At 36.4% G+C, this 22,592-nt stretch overlaps 1 protein-coding gene across 4 annotated transcripts in view; it reads right to left on the minus strand.

Moving 5' to 3' along the window:
* Positions 1–22,592, minus strand: part of il1rapl1a (interleukin 1 receptor accessory protein-like 1a) — a 269,892-nt gene that overhangs the window by 182,444 nt on the left and 64,856 nt on the right. For 2 of the 4 annotated variants that reach the window (NM_001077576.2, XM_087266958.1), the window contains exon 3: positions 15,698–15,759. The exons of the other annotated variants lie outside the window; for them this stretch is intronic. Coding sequence is in view for 1 of the 2 variants with exons in the window: in XM_087266958.1 (XP_087123084.1) it covers positions 15,698–15,759 (62 nt within the window). In the remaining variant the exon portion in view is untranslated. The remainder of the gene's footprint in view (positions 1–15,697; positions 15,760–22,592) is intronic. 4 annotated transcript variants of the gene reach the window in all.

A 22,592-nucleotide genomic window follows, 5' to 3' on the forward strand; every position in this document is an offset into this window, starting at 1 on the left:
TTTAGACTCCAGCTTTAAAATAGCTTGCAATAGGTGAAATCCACAAAGTAGTCCACTTTATTTTTTTTACAATTATTATAGATGTTTTAAGGCTGTAAAACCCCTCACTACACTATTTTCTCAGATAGGGATTAACATTTTAACTTTTCTCTTTTGGTTAAACACTCGTGTAACTTCTACCTTCCTTTAGCATGTCCAAGGGTACGTTTTTTGTATGGGGACTACTCACTTAGCTGTATATGGCTATTATGTTTGACATGATCCAGCATCGTTTCGTTCTTCAAAACTCATCCAATAGTTGTTGTCATAGCAACAGTTCTGGTAGCTCATACCTGCTCGGGAGCAGGCTTATTTCATATAAACAGGATTAGATCGGATCTTTTCAATCAAAGTTAATACTGAAAGTATGTACCGAATTCTGATATTTTCTTACAGTAGTAGTTACAGTATATACACTTGGGAAAAAAGTAAAATAGTAAAAAAAATAATGAAAAAATATACATAGTTTTAGTTTAAGTTTAAAATACATTTTTAAATAAAACTTAATCTGCACTCCAAATTAAAGTACAAAGACTGTCACGGGGTGGTTCTCTCCCCAAGGGGTTTAATGAGAACATTTATTAATAGGGAATTTTTAGATACAAACTTTTCAGAACCGGCTTTAGTACAATTTGTGTATGATAATAGAGGTACAGTTTTATTTTTAAAGAAATAATAAATTATGCAGTCATGCACTTTTTGACAGCAAGCATGACAGTGATTTGATGCTTCACAAAAGTTGTAATGACCTTTACCAATATTAAAATGCTTTTTTGATGCAAAATTAATTTAAACAGCCAGTTATTCCTTATGCCGATTAGGAAACTTGAATAGGCCTAGGCTACTATAATAAAGAAAATCTGCTCTAACTGTTTAAATAAACTGCTAAATACTCTTGACACATGAAAGTGTAAAGCCTGCAACCCACATCAAAGGTAGAATGTTATTGCATATCATATTCAACAAACCTTTTACTACGAATTTTATATAATTTTGTTCACATGGATAACTGAAAATTATTCAGATGTTGTCATTACGCTGCTTTGATTGCTTTAGCCAATCGTAGGATTGCTGGTCATGATTTTGAGGATCGATAGATCTTTCCTTCACAACACACGCAGTGATCCCAGATCAGTTCATCCAGACATCTTAATCTGATTAGCGATCTTTTTTGAATTACCAAACTAGCAAGAGATCAGTTATTAAGATTAAAAAATCCAGGATCTGTCAAATCATCTTAGATCATTTACGCAAGGTACAAAGAACGGACCCCAGAAGTCCAACTTTTTGTCCGATGGTTAGCATTTTCCTTTGCCTTTTGGGTGCTATGTGGGGGCCTTTGAAAGTGCAGAATGTTTTTCGTCGACATTATGGGGTTTGTTGGGGAGAAAACTTGGAAACATACAGTAAGCACTTCAGAGTCAAACTACTAGCAATTGAAGATTTAAGTAAACTTGGTAGGCTGAACACATGAGACAATCTGCACTGAGACATTATTTATTTATTTATTTGGTGTTAAATCAAGACATTTTCTAATGTGTTGTTGTCCAATTTGTGAATATCCATACTGTTATCCTGTTCTTAGCTGCCAGTAGTGCTGTTCTGCTGCTGTAGCTCATCTGCATCAAGGTTTGACATGTTGTAATGTGCAGTCAGAGATGCTGTTTTGCAGACTCCAACTTTAGTGCATGTTTTTTTGGAGTTACTGTTGCCTTTGTAAAAACTAGTTACTCTACTTTGACATCAGGTGCCAAGGTATTTTCTCCTACAGTATATATACAGTGATGCCTCGTTAATCGTTAATTTTTTTACAATTATTGTAGATTTTTTAAGGTTGTAAAACACCTTGCTACAGTAATTTCTCACATAAGCATAAACATTTTTACACTTTTCTCTCTTGTTTAAACACTTGTGTAACTCCTACCTTTCTTTAGCATGTCCAGAAGTACAACGTTTTGTGACATGGTTAGCATCTTTCTCTGCCTTTTGGGTGCATTTGTCAGCACCAAAAAGGTTTTGTCGACATCATAGGGTTTGTTGGGGAAAAAACTTGCAAACATTCAGTCCAGCACTTCAGTGTCATACTGTTAGTGATTGAAGACTTATGTAAATTTCGCAAGCTGAACGCATTCTGTACTGTACAGGAGACATGGCACAAAGGAGATTGACGGACAATGGTCTACAGCCAATCAGGACAAAATTCTAAATTTCCTGCAAAAAAATCTGTAACGGTAAACCCAGAATTTCAGAAAGTGCTTATTTGCTGGGATCTTCAACACTCTCTAGTCTGTGAAAATCCCAGTAGATCAGCACTTTCTGAAATACTTCGTCCAACCCATCTGACAATAACAAATCACTTTCATTACCTTTCTTCCACATTCAAATGCTTAGTTTGAACTTCAGCAGATCATCTTGACAACGTCTACATACCTAAATGCACTGAATGTGATTGGCTGATCCGATAGTTGCGTTAACAAGCAGTTAAATAGCTGTACGTAATCAAGTGAGAGTATATTGCGCAGCATGCAGTGAGAAGCAGCCTGTGTTAGTAATCCATTCTGAAGTGCTATTCTCTTTCTCTGCCCTGTTTACCTGCAACAGTGTGTTTGTGTTTGCAATGATCAAAGCCACTTTGATGTGTGTTACGTTTTAGCACGAGGCTCCAGAAGTGGAATACGTGTCATGGTTTGAGTCCATCCCTTCACCACTGTAATCTGCACTGATTGGCGTAGCGTTTCCCACTTTACATTTGCTTTATTTGTAATGAAGGAGACCGTTCTGCAGGCTTAATACAGAGAGTTTCTGTATATGTGTAAAAGGAAATCCCAATATGTCTTTGTAGTCCTCGTGTGCAGCTTGCAGATCTCGCATACATTATGGTGATATTATGTTTTTTGCTGACTTGACACCCGGCGGGCTTAAAAAAAAATAGAAACAACAATTCTTTGGCAACTGCAATATTAAAATGTCATAAAAATGATAAGTCTTAATTAAGAGATAATAACGTATTAATAATTCATAGATTATAGTATCCCTCCTATGCACACACACACACACACACATACACACACACATCCCAACCCCCGCTGAGATTTAAACACAGAAGAAGAGTAACAAAGGTAATTATCTTATTCTGGTTATGTGGGTTAATAAGGCTTTTTTTCCTGAAGGCCACAAGATTAATGTGAGTCTATATAAAACCCCTCAGCTCTTGCCAAACTTGAGTTGAGTGTCCGTTACATTCCAGAACTTTCTCTGAGCCAGAGATAAAACTGCACAGTGTTAATGTAATTACGTGTGTGTCACTGAAGAACCTTTTAAAGGAACAGTTCACCCAATTTGACCACAATTTATGATGTGACAGGTCATCACTACAAAGCTTTCATGACAATCTTATGAACGCCCCGTCAAGTAAAGTTATTGTTCACTCATTCATTTATTCATTTTCTTTTTGGCTTAGTCACTTTATTAATGAGGGGTCACCACCGCGGAATGAACCATCAACTAATCCAGCATTTGTCCAGCGGATGTCCTTCCTAACACTGGGAAACACCCATACACTCTTGCATTCAAACACATACACTACAGCCAATTTAGCTTATTCAATTAACCTATACCACATGTCTTTGGACTGTGGGGGAAACCGGAGCACCCAGAGGAAATCAACACAAACCCAGGGAGAACATGCAAACTCCATACAGAAATACCAACTAACACAGCCAGGGCTCAAACGTGGACCTTCTTGCTGTGAGGTGATCATGCTACCCACTGCGCCACTGTGACCACAAAGTTATTATTATTGAGTATATTTGTTAATAAAATTATTAATACTTTATAATATTGTAGCATTTCTTTTATGAGGCTAGTTGTGTCACAATCACCAGCGATCTACAACCTGATAAACACTGCTGGTAAACACTCCCTTTCACATGAACTACAAATCCACCAGGTTATGGACTACATATTCAGACATGCAGCACACACACACACACCTGCTCCAAGTCTCCTCTGATTAGACTTTCACAGCTGAAGTTGCTCTAGGACTGTGAGAACCATAAGTACTGCTCAAACACAAACACTGTTGCTGAGTCTTGTCTACTGTTTTAGTGACACTACAACGCGTTTTCCTTTGTCTTGTTTTTCCATGTTTTTGATCCTCGCCTTGTTTTTTTGTTTAATCCTGTTAGCTGCCTGCCTTGTAACCATCTGCCTGTTATTTTGACCATGACTCTGGATTGCCCTTATACATCTGCTTGCCCCTGTATTGACCACTGCTTGCCTGACCATTCTAATAAACCTGCATTTAGATCCTCACCCCGGTTGTCAGTGCCACTATCCCTCGTTACAAGTTGACACAAGAAAAACAAGTTTCTCTTGAAACTCCACTGACTAAAAGTAAATGGCACGCAATCATACGAGACTGGAATGGAACAAAAGGATGGACCTGAACACAGGGCTTTTGAGACACACTTTTTAAAATGAAGCCTGACACTGCAGTTAAAAAATACAGCAGGAGATGCTGAAAACCAATGAAATGCAACAATCAAAGATGTCAATTTGCTTGTACACACAAACAAAAAATAAAAAAACAGCATACACATAATACGTTCTGTGTGAATAATAGCTCCTAAATCTACCTCTGATTGACAACTTGATTTCAGCATAGACCGCTGTGAAATGAAATGGAAATAAAAGTATATACTGAGTCCTAAAGTTACATCTATTCATTGATTCATTGATCTGCCACAACAATGTGCTTGAATTATCTTTTTCTTAGTGCTTCGCTTAACAAATATTGATATGTGTTCAGCTGTATTTAACTAATTAGGAACTTGTTTGATTATAAGCAACTGACCCATTAGTCCATGTCCCTATTTACTTCCAGTGTATGGTAAAGATCACCCCTTTTTGTGATACTTAAAATAAAACAATATGAAAGAGAATAAAATAAAGATGATCAATGGCAAAAAATTGCATTTTTGCTTAAAGATTTTGTAATTATGTTGAATTTGTTTTTTTTTTCATACTAGTTACAAAAGTTTTAGTTCTAGCTTCAGTATTTATGTACTGGTGCTAGTAGATACTGTTGAACTGCATTTTTTCCATATGTTTAAAATATTTAGAATTATATTCTTACCCAAGTAGTTGAAACAAAAGTATTTTAATAATTAATAAAAAATTTATTTCAGGTAGCAATATTTATATATATATATATATATATATATATATATATATATATATATATATATATATATATATATATATATATATATATATAAATATATATATATATATATATATATATATATATATAAGAAACTAAAGTTATTTAGTTTACCGCTTTGTTTCAATTTTAGTAACTATAACTTTGAATTTTTATTCAGTTTGTGGTCGCATTTTATTTGTAACATCCATGCAGGCACAGAATGTCAAGATGACGTCATATTGACATTGTACCCCAACGTACCCCGACGATGTGGGGACGTTGGATTTTGTTTGGAAATAAAAATCTGGTTGACGTCAGAACCCAAAGTCAGGTCGACGTCAATGTCTAATGTCCAACCTAAAATCAACAAAATATCAACATCTAATCATGTTACGCCTTGACATTGTGTGGACGTTACCACCATGACATCTATCAGACATTGTATTTTGGTCACTTTCCAATACAACCTAAAATCAACCAAATATCAATGTAATTTGACATCATTATTGGACGTCAAAGAATCGTTGTCCTTAGACGCTGACTAGACATTCAATTTTGGTTCCCTGACATCATGACCTAAATCGAACCTAATATTAGCGTCTTATGATGTTGTGTGCCTGCTGGGATTGTAAGCGATGATATTGTCTTGCTTTCTTACTACAAAGACACCATTTTCAACCGTAAGTAATATGGTAAACAATGTAAACAATAGGTCTTGACATAAACAAATGAATAACCATTAATAATTCAACACTATTGTGTCTGTGGACTAAATGTGCTCTATGGGATGTTGTTCTGAGGACTCTTACCTTTTAAACTAAACCCTGAAGTACAGCAGTGAATCTGTGAATGTGTTGTTATTACGATGATATTCACTCCATATATAATAAGCATTTTCTGTACAACTGCACAAATTTAGAAAATACATTCTTTATAAGCTTCCCATTGAAAAACTATTAGCTACAATGGCTGCTTGAGGGTTGTAGCTTTAGACTGATGTATAGTTTGTCAAGATTACTCGTGTTCTTTTTGATGTAATCAATTCGTAAACACCGAAATGTGCACAGCGCTCCAGTGCCTCCACATCCTGACGCTGGCTAAGTGGTGTTAATATAATTTTAGTTAACTATAATAACTATAGGATAAACAACACACTTCTGTCTTTAAAGCAACAGTACAGACAACAATGATCCTTTTTCTAGCAATATAAATATGTATTCAACGGTTTTCAATGCGCATATTCATTGTTTTCTTAAATCCCAAATCCACCCATTCCTAATTAACTTTCTAAAAGTTTCATCACTAGCTGTCTGACTTTGCAAAAGTGCCTCACGGAAAAAAAGTGAATAAAAAATAAATAAATATAAATATTTATAGATTTGCACCGGGTTATTTCTGCCTTTCTGTAGCATTTCAACTTCAAACATCACAGATGGTGTTCAGACAGCCGCATGTATGTATAACTACCACCATGGAGAAAAAAAAGCATGCCGGGTGTCTTAATACGAACCGCTTAAAGCTGTGCATGTGGAAATTAAGCCACAAGCTGTGAGATGAGTTTCAGAGTGAGCGGCCGCTCCATCCACACCGCACGCAGTTTATTGATTCCAGTCACATTAGCGGACAAAGGATTCAAAGTTTCGACATTTTGGCTTGATGAGTAAATTGACTATGTCTCTTCCTCTTTTCTCCAAGTACACACGCGCACACACAAATACAAACACACGATGATCAGCTGGTGCAGATTCGCTTGGCTAAACTCGCAGTCTGTTTTTCTTCCAGATGAGTCTTTACCGTCGATGCCCAGTGTGTGCGCTGGCGCTTTTGGCATGTCCTTTCGTTTAACAGCACTCCTGTGCACAAACCACAGGCTTGGCTCTGTTAGATCATGGCAGTGGTAGATGACAAGATTTAACCCCAGTAACTGTATCTGGTTAACAGCAGGGTGACACCAAATGAACAAGCCCTGCTTTCACGCCGCCGCACGCTCGCTGACCCAGAACGGAGAGCAGAGGTAAAAGTCTGGGATAAAGCCAAGAAAACAGCAGAAGCACAAATCGAATGTGGAGAATATCACATTAATCCATGCTAGAACACTCTGACAGTGGCATTTTGCATGAAGCATGGGTTACCTAACGTGCGATGCAAGCAGCAAAAGGCCTCCGGCTTCCAGATGAAATATGGACCGGTGCATCACAGGGATCTAATTTCGATTGTCACATCCTCAAGGTACTAATGAATGCCGACTCTGTCGTTGCTCTCTTACGAGCGCTGTCATAGCAATCCATAAAAACAATACATTATGCGTATCAGTCGGGGGGAAGATGAGTGTAAAGCTCCACTGTTGCATCGCTCAGAAGCCAATACGGAAAGGTGGAGCTATTTTAAAATCGGAATTACACGAAATCTCTCAGGAGGAGAAAGAGGGGAATCAATCACTCAACAATCCATGATCCTAGCTGTCCTGATGACACACGGCATTCAAACCCAAATGCAAATAAGTACTGCTGACAACAAATACACAGTGAGAGACCAAGTTCAATCGACCAAACGCATGTTGACATTAATTGAGAAGTTTTGCTATTCCAGTAATTCCAGTCAAGTTATTGAAGTAGCCTGGTCTTCATTATAGATCTGTGTAAAGCTTTTGTGCTATTTTTTAAATGTTGAATAAAATCTATTGAGAAATGATCATGTTTTCTTTAACCAATTCTATGAGACTGATGCAACACATTATTCTAAAAAGCATAACGACCGATGTTGGCAGGTTTTGGTAAATCACAACCACTATACAAGGAGAAACAGGCATGTTATGCAAGGAAAGCTTCTTGAAAGCATCCATTTATTATATGTTTCTCTGAGTTTTCTACAGATTACTGAACAATCAGTAATAAACAAAAGTTGATAAACAATGTTTTATGTATTCAGGAAAGTCTAGCATCCAGACTGGGCAGAACGTTTTCCTACCAACAAGACAATGACACTAAGCAAACAGCTAAAATAATGAAAGAGTGGCTTCACAACAACTTTGTGACTGCTCTTGAATGACCCAGCCAGAGCCCTGACTTAGACCCAGTTGAGCATCTTTGGAGAGACCTAAAAATGGCTGCCCACCAATGTTTACCATTCAACTTGACAGAACTGGAGAAGCTCTGCACAGAGAAATGGCAGAGGATCCCCGAATCCAGGTGTGAAAAACTTTCTATAAAAATGCTGAGAAAAGGGTCTGAATATTTAAAACCATGTTATATTTCAGTTTTTCTTTTTTTAATAAATCTGCAAAAATGTCAACAATAATGTATTTTTCTGTCAATACGGGGTGCTGTGTGTACGTTATGAGGAAATTTTTTACTTGAATGATTTTAGCAAATGACTGCATTATAACAAAAAGTGAATCATTTAAGGGGGTCTGAATGCTTTCTGTACTCACTGTGTATATCCTAATGCAACAAAGATTACTCAGTCAATAATAGTTTTTGATTTTCTGTCTTTTGTTTCAATAATAACTTCAGTCAGGGCTACTGCACAGATCCAATATATTGATACACATGATATGCGCTTCTTTTATTGTTTTTAAATGGTACTTAACATGTTGGGTATTTTGATACAATTGTGTATTTGTCTGTCCAAGCCCAAGAAATGAATATCTATAGCATTTTCACTATGGAGATTGCCATAACAATATTTCAGATTGTGGAACATTCCAGCAAATCAGGCAGGCAGGAGAGTTGTGATGTAGTTCTAGTTAAATTAAAACTGATTTCATTCAGTTTATTATAGATGTTACTGTTGAAGATTTCTGATAAATCATCTTTTGATCTGCATTCCAATCATCGTAAGTACTACAGAAGACCTATTGGAACCCACATGGACACAAGATTCTTACAGAAATCAGTCAAAATTGGTTAAGGAAAAATCCTGGCTTGGGGTTACAATCAGTATAGGGACATGCAAGAGATCTACAAAGTGGATGGCAACATCAGCAGCCTGAGGTATCAAGACATTTGTGCTACCCATTACATTACCAACCAGAGGAGAAGGCAAATTCTTCAGCAGGATAGTGGTCCTTCTCATACTTCAGACTCCACATCAAAGTTCCTGAAAGCAAACAAGGTCAAGGTGCTCCAGGATGGGCCAGCCCAGTCATCAGACATGAACATTAATGAGCATGTCTCGGTAAGATGTAGGAGGAAGCATTGAAGATGAATCAAAAGAATCTTGATGAACTCTGGGGGTCCTGCAAGAAAGTTTTCTTTGCCATTCCAGATGACTTTATTAATAAGTTATCCGAGTCATTGCAGAGATGTATGGATGCAGTCCTCCAAGCTCATGAGAGTCATACACAATATTCATTCTTTTTCCACTGCACCATGACTTTATATTCTATATTGTACATTATTTCTGTTAAGTGACAAGACTTTTGTCTGTGCAAAGTCAAATCTTACTGTCCTAATTAAATTAATAAAAATCAAGGCATGATCATATTTTATTTCAGTAAAATAATCTACAGGCCTTCACCTTTCATACAGTTATTTTTTGCTGTTCCTAAAACTTGGACAGGAGACCAGACTTTTTTCAGATAGTGTATAATTTTAATCCCTAGCTAGTTCTCACAAACAAACACATAAATAAATCAATTATTTATTTTTTAAAAGATGTTTATTATTATTATTACATTTAAATGTAATTTTGGATGTAAGGTTTAAAATGCTTGAGAATATTGCAAATTATTGAAATGTTATTAAATCATACTGTTTCTGAAAATAAAAGAATATTGAAAAGTTATACCAGTTGCAGAAGTGCTGCAATTTCATTACGACCCTAAAAGGCGATCTGGGAATTGTGATGAATCAGAAATCAAATGTAATATTGTTTAATCACTGCCTGCAAAGTGCTTCTCAATCCAGCTAAACCGGTTTGTAGAATATTTGATTAATGACTCTGCGGGAGATAATGTATATAATGGGGGGAGGAGGGCTGTAGTCCTGAGGGAGTGTATTTGTAAGTGGGGCTAGTTGATTATATTAGCACCTCTCTACACTTGAGCCCAGCTCTAATGCAGAACATATGGAACATTTACGAAAAACACTTCACAAGCACTTCACACAGAAAGAACAAGGGAGGGGAGAGATTTATCACAGGGATTACAGCTTTTTAACACAAAATGAAATATGCAGAAGCTAGTTAGATTTTGTAATGAGATTTTTAAAACCCCCAGATATTCCAAAACAATATCTCTATCGCAAACATATGGCTGAACATGCCTCTACCTGTGGAGCCCATTTTTGTATTTAAGATTTAAGCCAAATGCAGCTAAAACTTGGTTAGAAAATTGCAACAATAACAAAAAAAAAAAAAAAGCTCCTCAAATTGTAAGATGTGATAACTTTCATACAGTAAATTAACCCCTCAAAGTAAAGTAAAAAAACTGAGATGGGAAGTAAAAAGTATAAATTCATTAATGTATTTAAGTAGATTTTTCTAATACAAGTACTCATTCAATCATTCATTTTCTTTTCGGCTTAGTCCCTTTATTAATCAGAGGTCGCCATATGCTTTTCCAGCATATGTTTTACATAGTGGATTACTTTCCAGCTGCAACCCAGCACTAGGAAACACCCATACACTCTTGCATTCACACACATGAACTACAGGCAAGGTAGCTTACCCAATTCACCTATAGCGCATGTCTTTGGACCTTGGGGGAAACCGGAGCATCCAAAGGAAACCCACGTGAACACTGGGAGAACATGCACACAGAAATGCCAACTGGCCCAGCTGGAACTCGAACCAGCAGCCTTCTTGCTGTGAGGTGATCGTGCTATGCACTGCACCCCCCGTGACGCCTGATATAAGTACTTAACTTCACTATTTATTTGACAACTTTTTACATAAACTCCTTACATTTTTACACAAATATCTGTACTTTCTACTTCTCACTGTACTCTATATTAATCTATATTAATCTATAGTAATCTATATTATTTCGTGTTATTGCGCATTTTGAATGTGCTGCAGAGTGCAGCTTTTTAACCTCTGATCATGTAGAGGCTTGTTTTTTAAGCTTACTATGGCGAACGTGGATGAGGGAGTCCGGGACGTAAACACCCTGGGTAATAAGATATGTTTTGGTCAATTGGCTCACAGGTAAACAGGAGAAAAGTTCCGGTTCAAATGTGGCACCTAATGTGGGTTCAAGTCTTTAGTGCACTTCCGACCAGTAAAGTATGACTAAGTCCAGACAGAATCTGCGGACATTTTTTGCTATTTCTGCACAGAATTTCGTCCAAAATCTGTGAATTTATGTACAATGAATTTGGGAGTATTGTAACTAAAAACTTAATATATGAAATAAAAAATAATATGTTTAAAATTTGTATTTAAGGTTTAATATGCAAATTCAATTAGATCCACCTATTTGGTAAACAAAGCAAGTCTCTCTTATAATAGATATACTGAAAAACTGTACTGTAAATAAATCAAATTAACATTTATAAATTAGACAATAATACAACTGAAATTATTTTTATAAACGTAATAATAAATATAAATTTACACAAGCAAATACCGTGTGGGCCAAACTAAAGAATGTGTGTACTTTTGCCATCACTATGTTTAAAAAAAGGCAAATGCTATAATTACCACATTACAATGGTTTCTCTAACCCCATAGGAATATACATCAAATAGATCATTTAAAATAATTATTTAGAAAAAAATATAAGTAAGGATGATGGTGGCTGAGTGTTCAGCACAGCAAGAAGGTTGCTGGTTCGAGTCCCAGTTGGGTCAGATGGCATTTCTGTATGGAGTTTTCATGTTCTCTCCGTGTTCACATGGGTTTCCTCCAGGTGCTCCGGTTTCCTACCACACTCCAAAGACATGCGCTGTAGGTGAATTAAATTGGCCATAGTGTATGTGCATGAATCAATGAGTATGGGTGTTTCCCAGTACTGGGTTGCAGCAGGAAGAGCATCCGCTGCATTGTAATATATTTGATCTTAAATTTAGAGTAAATTACTGGCTAATAATTGCATTCCTTTCACAATACAAAATTAGAGAGTGAAATTCAATATCTTTTAAGACCTTTTTAAAGACTTTCCATACATTTTAAGACCTTATAGCCACTTTTCAACTGGAAACACTGGCGGGATTTTAGCTTACAGTATATTTACTAAATATTAATGTAAGAAACTAATCCAAAACTAAACATTTTTCATATACTGATTACAAATCTATTAAATTCTGCAGGTTGGCACTTATAGAACTGTAGAAATAATGGTGTTGCCTTGACTTCCATAGTAAACAAAGCTGCATGATGTCAAATCTAGTAGGATCCCATTGATTTTATAAACTACAATTATCCTGATATCACAGATTTAATTCAGGCAAACTTTAGCAAACAACCATACATTGTATAAACAAAAATTATATAAAATTTAATACCTTGGAAATTAGCATTTAGGACTTTTAAAACAAATAGTTTTTAAGGGCCTTAATTTTCTCTACATTGATTTATCAACTTTTAATATTTTTAAAACCCTGCGGACACCCTGCAGTAAGATACTGTATGTAAATGTGCGTATCTCTGTGGATTTTGCATGTTCTCCCTGTATTGGTATAGGTTTCATCCGGGTACTCCGGTTTCTCCCAAACAAAGACATGCGCTGTAGGTGAATTGAATAGGCTAAATTGTCCGTAGTGTATGTGTGTGAATGAGTGTGTATAAATGTTTCCCAGTACTGGGTTGCAGCTGGAAAAGCATCCTCTGCACTGTAAAATATTTGACATTACATTTACGGTAAATTACTGATTAATAATTGCATTGCCTTCACAGTAAGATAATGTATGTAAACTCACAGTAAATTACTGGGAGGTACATCATAATAAAAATAATTCTTTAAATATTTCTACAAATTAAAAAAATTACTTGTACTAGCATAAATGTTAATGTGTATTAATTTCTATGTTGAATAAAATATTAATAGTGTTTGAATTCCTATAACTAACATGCACAGGATGCAGACATTTTACAGTAATTTGCTGTAATCATGATGTCTGCCTTAATTTCACAATAAAATTCTGAATACATCAAATTTAACAGTTGAATCCTGTAAAGTAAAACTAATGTAATTTACTGTGAAAAATTACAGTAACGTGAAATCCTGGGATTTTATTACAGTGTGTGTAAAACCTCTAAGTAGGTAAGTTGGTGGTTCATTCTGCTGTGGCAACCCCTGATGAATAAAGAGACTAAGCTTAAGGAAAATGAATGAATAAAAATATGAGTAAATAAGTAATTTTAATCACAGTAATTCCTCTTTATGTTCCAAATTAAAGTAGTTCATTCACTTTTTATTATTATATTAATAATACAGAATATCACTGCTTTTATTTGTTAGATCTTATATTTATCCCTTTTTATTTGTCTCAGACATAAAAACTGCGTTGTTTTTCACTTTTATTATTTTATTTTGTTTGAAGTTTAGAGACAATGGCGTCCCATGAATTGCTCTATGCGTTCTATAAAGGGAACTCGTAAAGTTTTTCAGGGACTACCGGTTGAATCCACAGCGCCTGATAATATAGCGGCTATAATAAACACAGCAGAGGCAAGGGCCTGTTCGCCTCTGAAAAAAAAGGTAGCGGAGACAGATGACCCCTCTGATCCATGCCCTTGGTTACGGCTCCATAACTCCTTCCACAAGTTCAGATTTATCCCATAACTCACATCCAGGTGCATTCAGAAAAGTTCATTGGCCACATTTCATTCAGAAACATTAAAACCGTCACTCTGTCAATGAAGCAAAGTAGGAAGGTTGCTATAGTTACTTTTTTGTCAAACTACTGCACTCATCCTGCTGTCAAAGGCATTTTGTCATTTATAAATCTCTAAAAACACACAGTAATGTATGTAAACATATAAACACACACCTATTGATTTAGCCTGCCTGGATTTCCTTTAAAACACATCTCAAGATCCACGGCAGCCCATATCATTCTTCAAACAGATTTTTAGCAGTACAAATAAGGCCATTGTTAGCCATTCTGGATTTCAAAGCGAACAAATGGCTTTCCAGCGGGAGCACTTCCCCAGTATATAGTCAATATATGCAGCGAGATGGATGTTGAAATTGCTCGTGTCATTTCACTCTTAGGGTGGCTGCTTTTGTGTCTGGGCCATTGTACAGATCGAGACCTTGAACGGCAGCCTGGATAAGAGGAGGTGAACAGGTGAAAAATGTGCCTGTCTACACACACTCAATCCTGCCTACACCCTCGGCATCACAGAGCATAAATACACTTGGAGACCAATCAACCTTCACCTTAAACAACCATAACAACAGCTTGACTAATAATAGTGCTAATGATAAAGGACAAAAAAGAAAGAGAGAGAGAGATAGAGAGAGAGAGTAGAGATTTCTTTTTAATGTGTATGTGTGTGTGTGTGTGTGTGTGTGTGTGTGTGTGTGTGTGTGTGTGTGTGTGTGTGTGTGTGTGTGTGTGTGTGTGTGTGATTTCTCTATCTTTATCTATCTGTGTAGTCCTGGCTCACTGATTTACCACCATATGGCCTGGCTCATGTATTCGAATATGTGAATGCTAAAACAATGAAATCAACAGCTGCTCCAAAGAAAAACAGATCTTGAAGAGGAAAACAACAGGAAGACAACTGCACAAGCATTGTAGGTCGCAAACTTAAACCTACGTTTAAAATAAGAATACTAGAGTACTTATTAATGCATGATGCACATAATGAAGTGCATGCTACTACAGTATGAAAAAAACAACGGAATGGCACTTGCATATTTTATTCACTAATATTTATGTTATGTTCTTATAGTGTTCATTTATTTAATTTAAATCAGAAATTTAAGCATTATTATTTGATTATACTCCTCAGCCTTCATTGTTTAAAAAGATGCCGTTTGCCCTGCATAATTTCTTGCTTGGACTTTTTTTTCCACTCCTACTTATTCTGTTAGGAATGGAAAGTGTCAAAAAAATCATGGTTGATTTGTCAGAATGGTGAAGGAAGGTGGAGAGCACTGCCATGTGGGATACAGTAGTTTGGCATAAGGGTATTCCATCCATGCATGCAGAAAATCTGCATAGTGTGCATTATCTGCAATATAGGTTAAAAGTATATGCTAATACGCCATTCTGAACATAATATCTGAAAAAAAAAGACCTAGGGCTGATTTTAAAAAGATGCCAGGGGCGACAAATCTTCAAAAAGGCACCTATACATAATTTCAGCAGGAAACCAGGGGGAATTTTAACAATAGTTCCAGTAAAAAGCCACCAATTTACATTAGTATTCACTGAAATGATTATGGGACAGATTATTAATTAAAGTACACGGTGCAAGATTTGAAAGCTAATACATTTGATTTTTGCATTGCATAACTAAACTTGTTTGGTAGCTCACATGGTACAGCACTGTACTCACATTGTGGAGGGATCGGGTACGAGTCCAGTGAAACATGAGTCATGATAAAACAGCTCAGCGACCTGCAGAAGAAGTGAAATGGCATGGCTGTTTCAGAAAATAAATCTCTATTTCACATTTACCTACACAAGTAATATTATTTTGGTAATGCAACAGAGCAGGGGTTGGCTATGAAGTGCTAATTAAAATGTTTATGTTTTTTCACCTCAAACAAGAACAGTGAATGATATCATTAAAATCACTGCATGTATTGTGTAAATTAAAATATATATATTTTTAAATCTGTTACAAATATTGGCAGCCTTTGTCTGTTTTACTTGATATGGGCCTTGAAACAGAAGGGGCTCAGTACTTGCACTCAAAAATAAGCCCTGGCATCTTACCACAAAACACCAAAGTCTCAAATTAATGTCGTCAAAATTAACAAATATTAACCCAAAATCAAATACATGGAAATGTATGTTTGAGGTCTTGTTTTGAACATTTGTAATGGCAATATAAACATCAAGAATGGCAATGGTCAAAATGTAACACGCATGTACAGTATGATGCACATTATGTACTGTACTGTGTACTGCATGCTATAATTGGCATTGATTTGCATTCTATGGCACTTACATATTTAATTAAGCAAAACTAAATATAATTTAACAACTTTTGTTTTTAATTATACTGTTAAAAATGAGGACTGCACAATATATTGCAAAATTATCATGATAATTGTATATGTAATATACATATCGCAGAAACTTGTAATAAATTACACTGACAGTGTTCAGCATATACGAGTACACCACTCACTGATCCATTTTTTATAAATTTTTCATAAGAAGTTATAAAATATCATATTTGTGCATATACATTAGATTCACTTATGATAACGGTCCAGAAACTAGTACACCCAAATGTATATGTTATAGAAAAATATTGCATACAAATTTTAAAAAGAGGAAAAATCAAGAGAAGCAAAAAAATTTCTAAATATGTTTGGTGGCTAAAATATTATTTTAATAAATATATCTGTTTAATAAATCAGTTTTGTTTAAATGCACCAAAATGCATTGCCTATATTCACTGAGAAATGGATAAAAATATTCATTTTCAAAATGAGATGTACTCAATTACGCTGAGCACTCTATGTTATGCATTGGTTGTTTATTTAAATTCGGCCAATCAGATTGGGCCTTAATGTCACTGCCCCACCTCTCCAGTAGTTGTTGTTCTGCTATTAGCTAGAGTGGTCCACAGGTGAACTCTGAGCTAAAAATAAGTGCTTATGGCAGGAGTCAAGGCAAGAAAGAAAAAAACAACAGGCAGAATATCTGTCAGAATAAGAATAAGAGTCAGAATATCTGCTGGGGTTTTTACTCATTCATAGTGTTTTAAAGATTAAATGTTTGCACCTTGACACAGTTTGCTTTGTTTGTGTGTGTGTGTGTGTGTGCGTGCGTGTGTGTGTGTGCGTGCGTGCGTGCGTGCGTGTGTGTGTGTGTGTGCGTGTGTGTGTGTAAAATAAAATTAATTAGATCTGAAAAAAATTGTTTTAAACGTTGATTTTAATATCATTAAACAAATAAATGATTTAAGAACAAATGTTATGTTCTGAGAAACATAGGTATCGCAATACTCAACAACAAAGTAACATATTGTGCAACCCTGAAAACTATGTTTTTCATTCATTCAAATGAAAAAGTCATTACTAGCATGCCCCGTTAAATCACATTGTAGCAATTTTGTAAATGCATGAATGTAAACATGATCAAGAGGATCAAGATGAAGTTCAAACCGTGCATCAAAATGGGGGGAAATGTTATTTGAGTAGAGTTACTTGAATGTGGTGCTGGACAGGGAGGTTTGAATATTTCAGAAACTGCTGATCTACTGGGATTTTCACACAAACAACCCTCTTTTAGGGTTTAGAGAGAATAGTTTGGGGAAAAAAAGAAGAAAATATCCAGCGAGCAGAAGTTCTGTGGGAGAAAATGCATTGTTGATGCCAGAGGTCAGAGTAAAATGACCAGACTGGTTTGAGCTGATAGAAAGGCAACAGAAACTCAGGAACAGCAAACTGAGGCTACAATTCACACAGGCTCACCAAAATTGAACAATAGAAGGTTTGAAAAAGGCTTTCTGGTCTGCTGAGTCTTGATTTCTACTGGGACTTTCTGATGGTAGAGGCAGAATTTGGCATGAATCCAATATTGTATCCACATTTCAGGCTGGTGCTGATGGTATAATGGTGTTGGGGATGTATTCTTGGTACATTTTGTACCCTTAGTTCCAATTGAGCATCATTTAAACCCCAGAGTCCACCTGAGTATTGTTGCTCAGCATGTCTGTCCTGCTGTGAACACAGTGTACCAGTCTTGTGATGGCTAACTCTAGCAGTGGGATGTGACAAAGCTCAAATCATCTCAAACTGGTTTCTTCACTATGCTTAAAAGGCCTACACAGGCACAAGCTTGCAGTCCAATAGAGCACCTTTGGCATCCTAAGTTTGCAGCTGACAAATCTTCAGCAAATATGTGATGCTGTCATATCGATATGAAGGAAAGTCTAAGTTGAATCACAATTTTTTTCATAAGTTTTACATATAAATGCATCTTTCTAGTAATTGTGCAATTCATTTCTTTATTATATTTTCAGAAAGTTTTGGAATATTTTTTTCTCTCCCCAAAATTGTCACTACCGAAAACAACAATATATAAAGTACTGTAAATGTATTTTCCTTCTTTTTTTCCACAGGTAAATAAATATAACAATTAAGTAAAAAACAAAAACAAATTCCACCTATAGTCTAAAATGTAAATCAATGATTTTTTTTTCAAATTACTTGTTTCCACTGTCTACTTCCTGATTGCCCATCTCAGACATATAAGTCATAATCTGTTATGGTGCTAAATAACTTGCGCGCAGAGCTGGGTATAAATATCAGGATTGATATTTAGTGACCAAACACCCTTGTCAATATTGATAAAAATCGCTTTGGTAAAAAGTTTTGGTATGAAGTACAATTACCTCGGACAAACACAGCGCACCCAAACATTGCAGTGCTTTTTACTTTTCTCTATAAACTTGCATCGAAGCTGCAGCAATGATTTGTCCGTCTGTCATCCTCTAAGAAAAGACTTGATGGTTGCCTAGTTAAGAGAGACGCCATGGGAGCACAAGCACAAAGTGTTTTATAAATGGTCAAGGAAACCACACGCTTGACACTTCAGGTCAGAAAGCATGCAAAAATGAGGGCAGTGACTAGCAGAAGTCAGGTGATTGTAAATAAAAAAAGGATGTAAGGATGTCCCCAGAGTGGCTTTTTGAATTCTTTTCTTGAGCATCCCCGCCACTAGCACCCCATCTGAAAGATTTTTTAGTATAGGGGTTTATGTAGTCATCCAACTTCACAATCTTTAATTTTGCAGTACGTATTTGAATAATGATGGTTGGTTCCTTTACTTGATTGCTCAGATTTGATTATCATAATTAGTTTTGTTGAAAGAGTTTGAGGTTTACTGTATCATTATTATTGAGACCTTACAGATGTTGATCTACCTTTATCATTGCACACACTTTGTAACATTTTATCTATCAAGTTTGAGTGTCTTTAACACTTATGCTTATTTTATTATAAAGAGATCACATATTTCATTTAAATATGTTTTTGACTATAAACACTATTTGCCTAAGTAATGTTGGAAAATTAAAACAAAGTGGGTAAATAACAAAAAAAATCCTAATATTCCTAAATGGATTGTCAAGAATATTCAGTAATTATCTATATCGAATGATATGAAACATGATATTGTGATAATTTTTGTTGCAATATCGCCCAGCCCTACGTGCACACCTTGCAGTAGCACACAGCACACCGTGAATTGGCGAACACTTCATGCATTGTTTTGATTGGTTTCAGAAAATGATTTGATAATGTGATTTGGCATATCATTAAAGGAATAATTAGGATATTATCACTCAAGTTTCAGTAGTGATAAACAGGACATTTTTTTTAATCTATAAAAATTGCTTTATAAAAAGAGCCTCTCTTATGGGATTTTGAAAATGTCCTTCCATGCAGTGTGTAACAGCTCGAAGTGAAGTGAAATATCCAGCTAAGGCTTAAATCTAAAAGTGCACAGTGTTTAAAACTATTTATTCATCTATAAAAGAGTCGACTCAGTGTGGTTTGTATGAATCGCCACTGTAACGAGTCTTTAGACATGTTGGTGTGACGTCAATACAGAACTCAATCCCCGTCAATTTGTTGCGGAGCGCAGAAAATGTAAACTCCGGGCACCACCCACAAACACAGTAGAAAGAAAAAGAAGACCCTGGTTAAATCATATCGTGAAGACGCTGTGCTCTGAAGTGTGAGGGAAAATTAGTGTTATTTTCCCTACCCAAAAATGAAGCTGTGACGAGTCAGTGGTTGAAGTTTATTTTTGCAAAAAATACCTCAGCATTAAAGGCCGTCATTTCTTGTAATTTTTCTGACGAATGCTTCAGCAATCTACACGCTTACAACAGTGGATTCATTGGAGGTTATTAAAGGAAGGATCAGAAAAGACTATTGATGTATGGGACTTTGTCAGAGCATGACAGGATTTTTACAGTACACAGTTCATGGACCAGTTTATTCCTCCATTTTATAAGTGAAAGTAAGTGCGATTAAAATGGTTGCCTTCTTGTTTTTTCTAGCTTGCAAATCATGTATTTATTTGTGTTTTGTTACTTGTAACCGCTCCACGTGGCTTGTACTGTATCTGGTTAACTCCTTATATTCTCATATTGCGTCTAAAACCTTGGAGCTTGCGATCCACTGCCGTTTGTCGTTGCTATGGCCACCGTCAGCTTTTACTACATACGTGCGGCAGTCGAGTTTCAAAATAGTTTATAGTTTTCAGCTGTTTTTACTTATGGTTAAGAATAGAGCAATGCATTGCAGGCATATCAGCCTGTTGCTGGAGACCCCAAAAACAAAATATGACCCTTTTTAATGCATAATAGGGGCTCTTTAAAAATAAAACAGACAAACACACATATAGATTTCTTTTTAAGTGTGGGACCAATTATGTAGAGTGGCCCATACACAAACTCACAGCGTAATAGCAAGATAGCTGATATTCCCTGTTACATCAGACATGATGCATGCCTGATATCTCCTATTAGATAACTGGTTTGAATAATTGTTAATCTATTTTCTCTTAAAAGGAGTTTCAATAGGAAACAGGTAATGCAGGCTGAAAGCACTAGGCCAGCTGCTCGTTGTTGTCATGGTGATCTTAATCACCACACAAACACCTACAGAAGGCCAGAAACTATAACAATCACCCAAGCAGAGCCTCATAAAGAGTGTGATTGTGGAGATCTGGAATCATAAGGTACAATCTTCCACAGACAAGCCTCTCCATTATTCCTTTCATTTCTTGTGCTCGCATTTGGCAATGGCTGATTAAAGGCCGAAAATAGGTGCGTCGATTTGATACAAAGGAATGCTCGTGTTATTGCAAGCGACAAACAAGATGACATATGCGAAGTAATGCATATCGTATTGATATTTAACTGAAAATCCATACTATGTGGGTGTAAGTGGGTGTGTGTGTGGTAATTAACTGCGCAATGATCTCCGGTGCTTAGCGTTTCCAGCTCTCTCTTGTGTAGAGGCTGCTAATTAAAAAATAATTAAGAGGTGGGGGGAAAAAAATCAAACATTGTTTGCGATCAAGCACCGCATGCTGGGGGTGGGCTTAATTATGGTACGTCGTCGAGAGGGTCATGTCATCACCACGGCTACCTCTCAACATCGATTAAACACATGCCTTATCAGTGACACAACCCGAGCAATCCACTTCACAATCCAAGAAAGACAAGGCACGGACACGCAGTGGAAGGCCCGTCTCAGTGGACCGCCAATTACGCGCAATTACACTGAGAGACCGTGAAAGAGAGAGTGGTTACATTAACTCCTGTACACTCGTACAGTCGCGTAGTTACCGGTCTATTCTGGGATGTGAGCCCAGCTGACTGCACATTTATCTCCACTCTCATCTGTGAGCCTTGTGTAGGTGGGCACAGAGAAGTTCGCAAGCTTGGACGAGAAACAGAACTGACGAAAAGTTTGCACAGGAGCTAAACCGGAAGTTGTGGTCATATTACACGCAGAGATCCCCGGTGGTCAGACAGGCATGGTAAACACATCGTGCAATAGTCTTTTATCTCCAAATTGCATCAGATTCTGAAGTGAGTGAGTAAAACGGAGTAAGAGTGAGGGAGGACACCAAGATTAATGACACGCATCTGCATTTAAATTATGTCTGATTCCTCATTAACTCTCCAAGTTCACGTCGCCTGCCTCCACCCCCTCAAACGTAGCCTTTGGAGGAGTGGTGTGCTTTTACAGAGAATACATCAGGCCCAATGATAACATGACCCCCTGATATGGGCACAGAGCAAATGACAGCTAATTAGGAGGAAGTTCACCCTGAACACACACACACACATACACACTCAGCTAGCAGGTGTCTGACTGCTAGAAGCCATCTGACGGGAGTCTCGTTAGGATGTGGAAGCAATTTGAGCCCGGCGAACAGGACATTGGTCTCACAGTATATCATGGGAAATTACTGTGTATAGCAATCTGTATAAGAATGTTGGCACATGTTTCCAGTAAACTAGACTTGTAATTAGATTTAACAAATGATAAATGTCTTCAATTGAGCAAAGAATGAAATTTAAAGTTGGATTCATATCAATATTGATAATTGTGTTGCAAAAATTCAAAAAAAATGTTATTAAGTGTATAATACAATAATGTTCTGTGGTTTTATACAGATAGTTGGAAGTCAATTTTTATTTGTAGCTTTAATGTTTTAAATAACCATGTGATGATAGAATGTCACAT

The sequence above is a fragment of the Danio rerio genome, chromosome 9 (assembly GCF_052040795.2).
Source record: "Danio rerio strain M-AB ecotype USA chromosome 9, GRCz13ab, whole genome shotgun sequence".
NCBI classification, from domain to species: domain Eukaryota; kingdom Metazoa; phylum Chordata; class Actinopteri; order Cypriniformes; family Danionidae; genus Danio; species Danio rerio.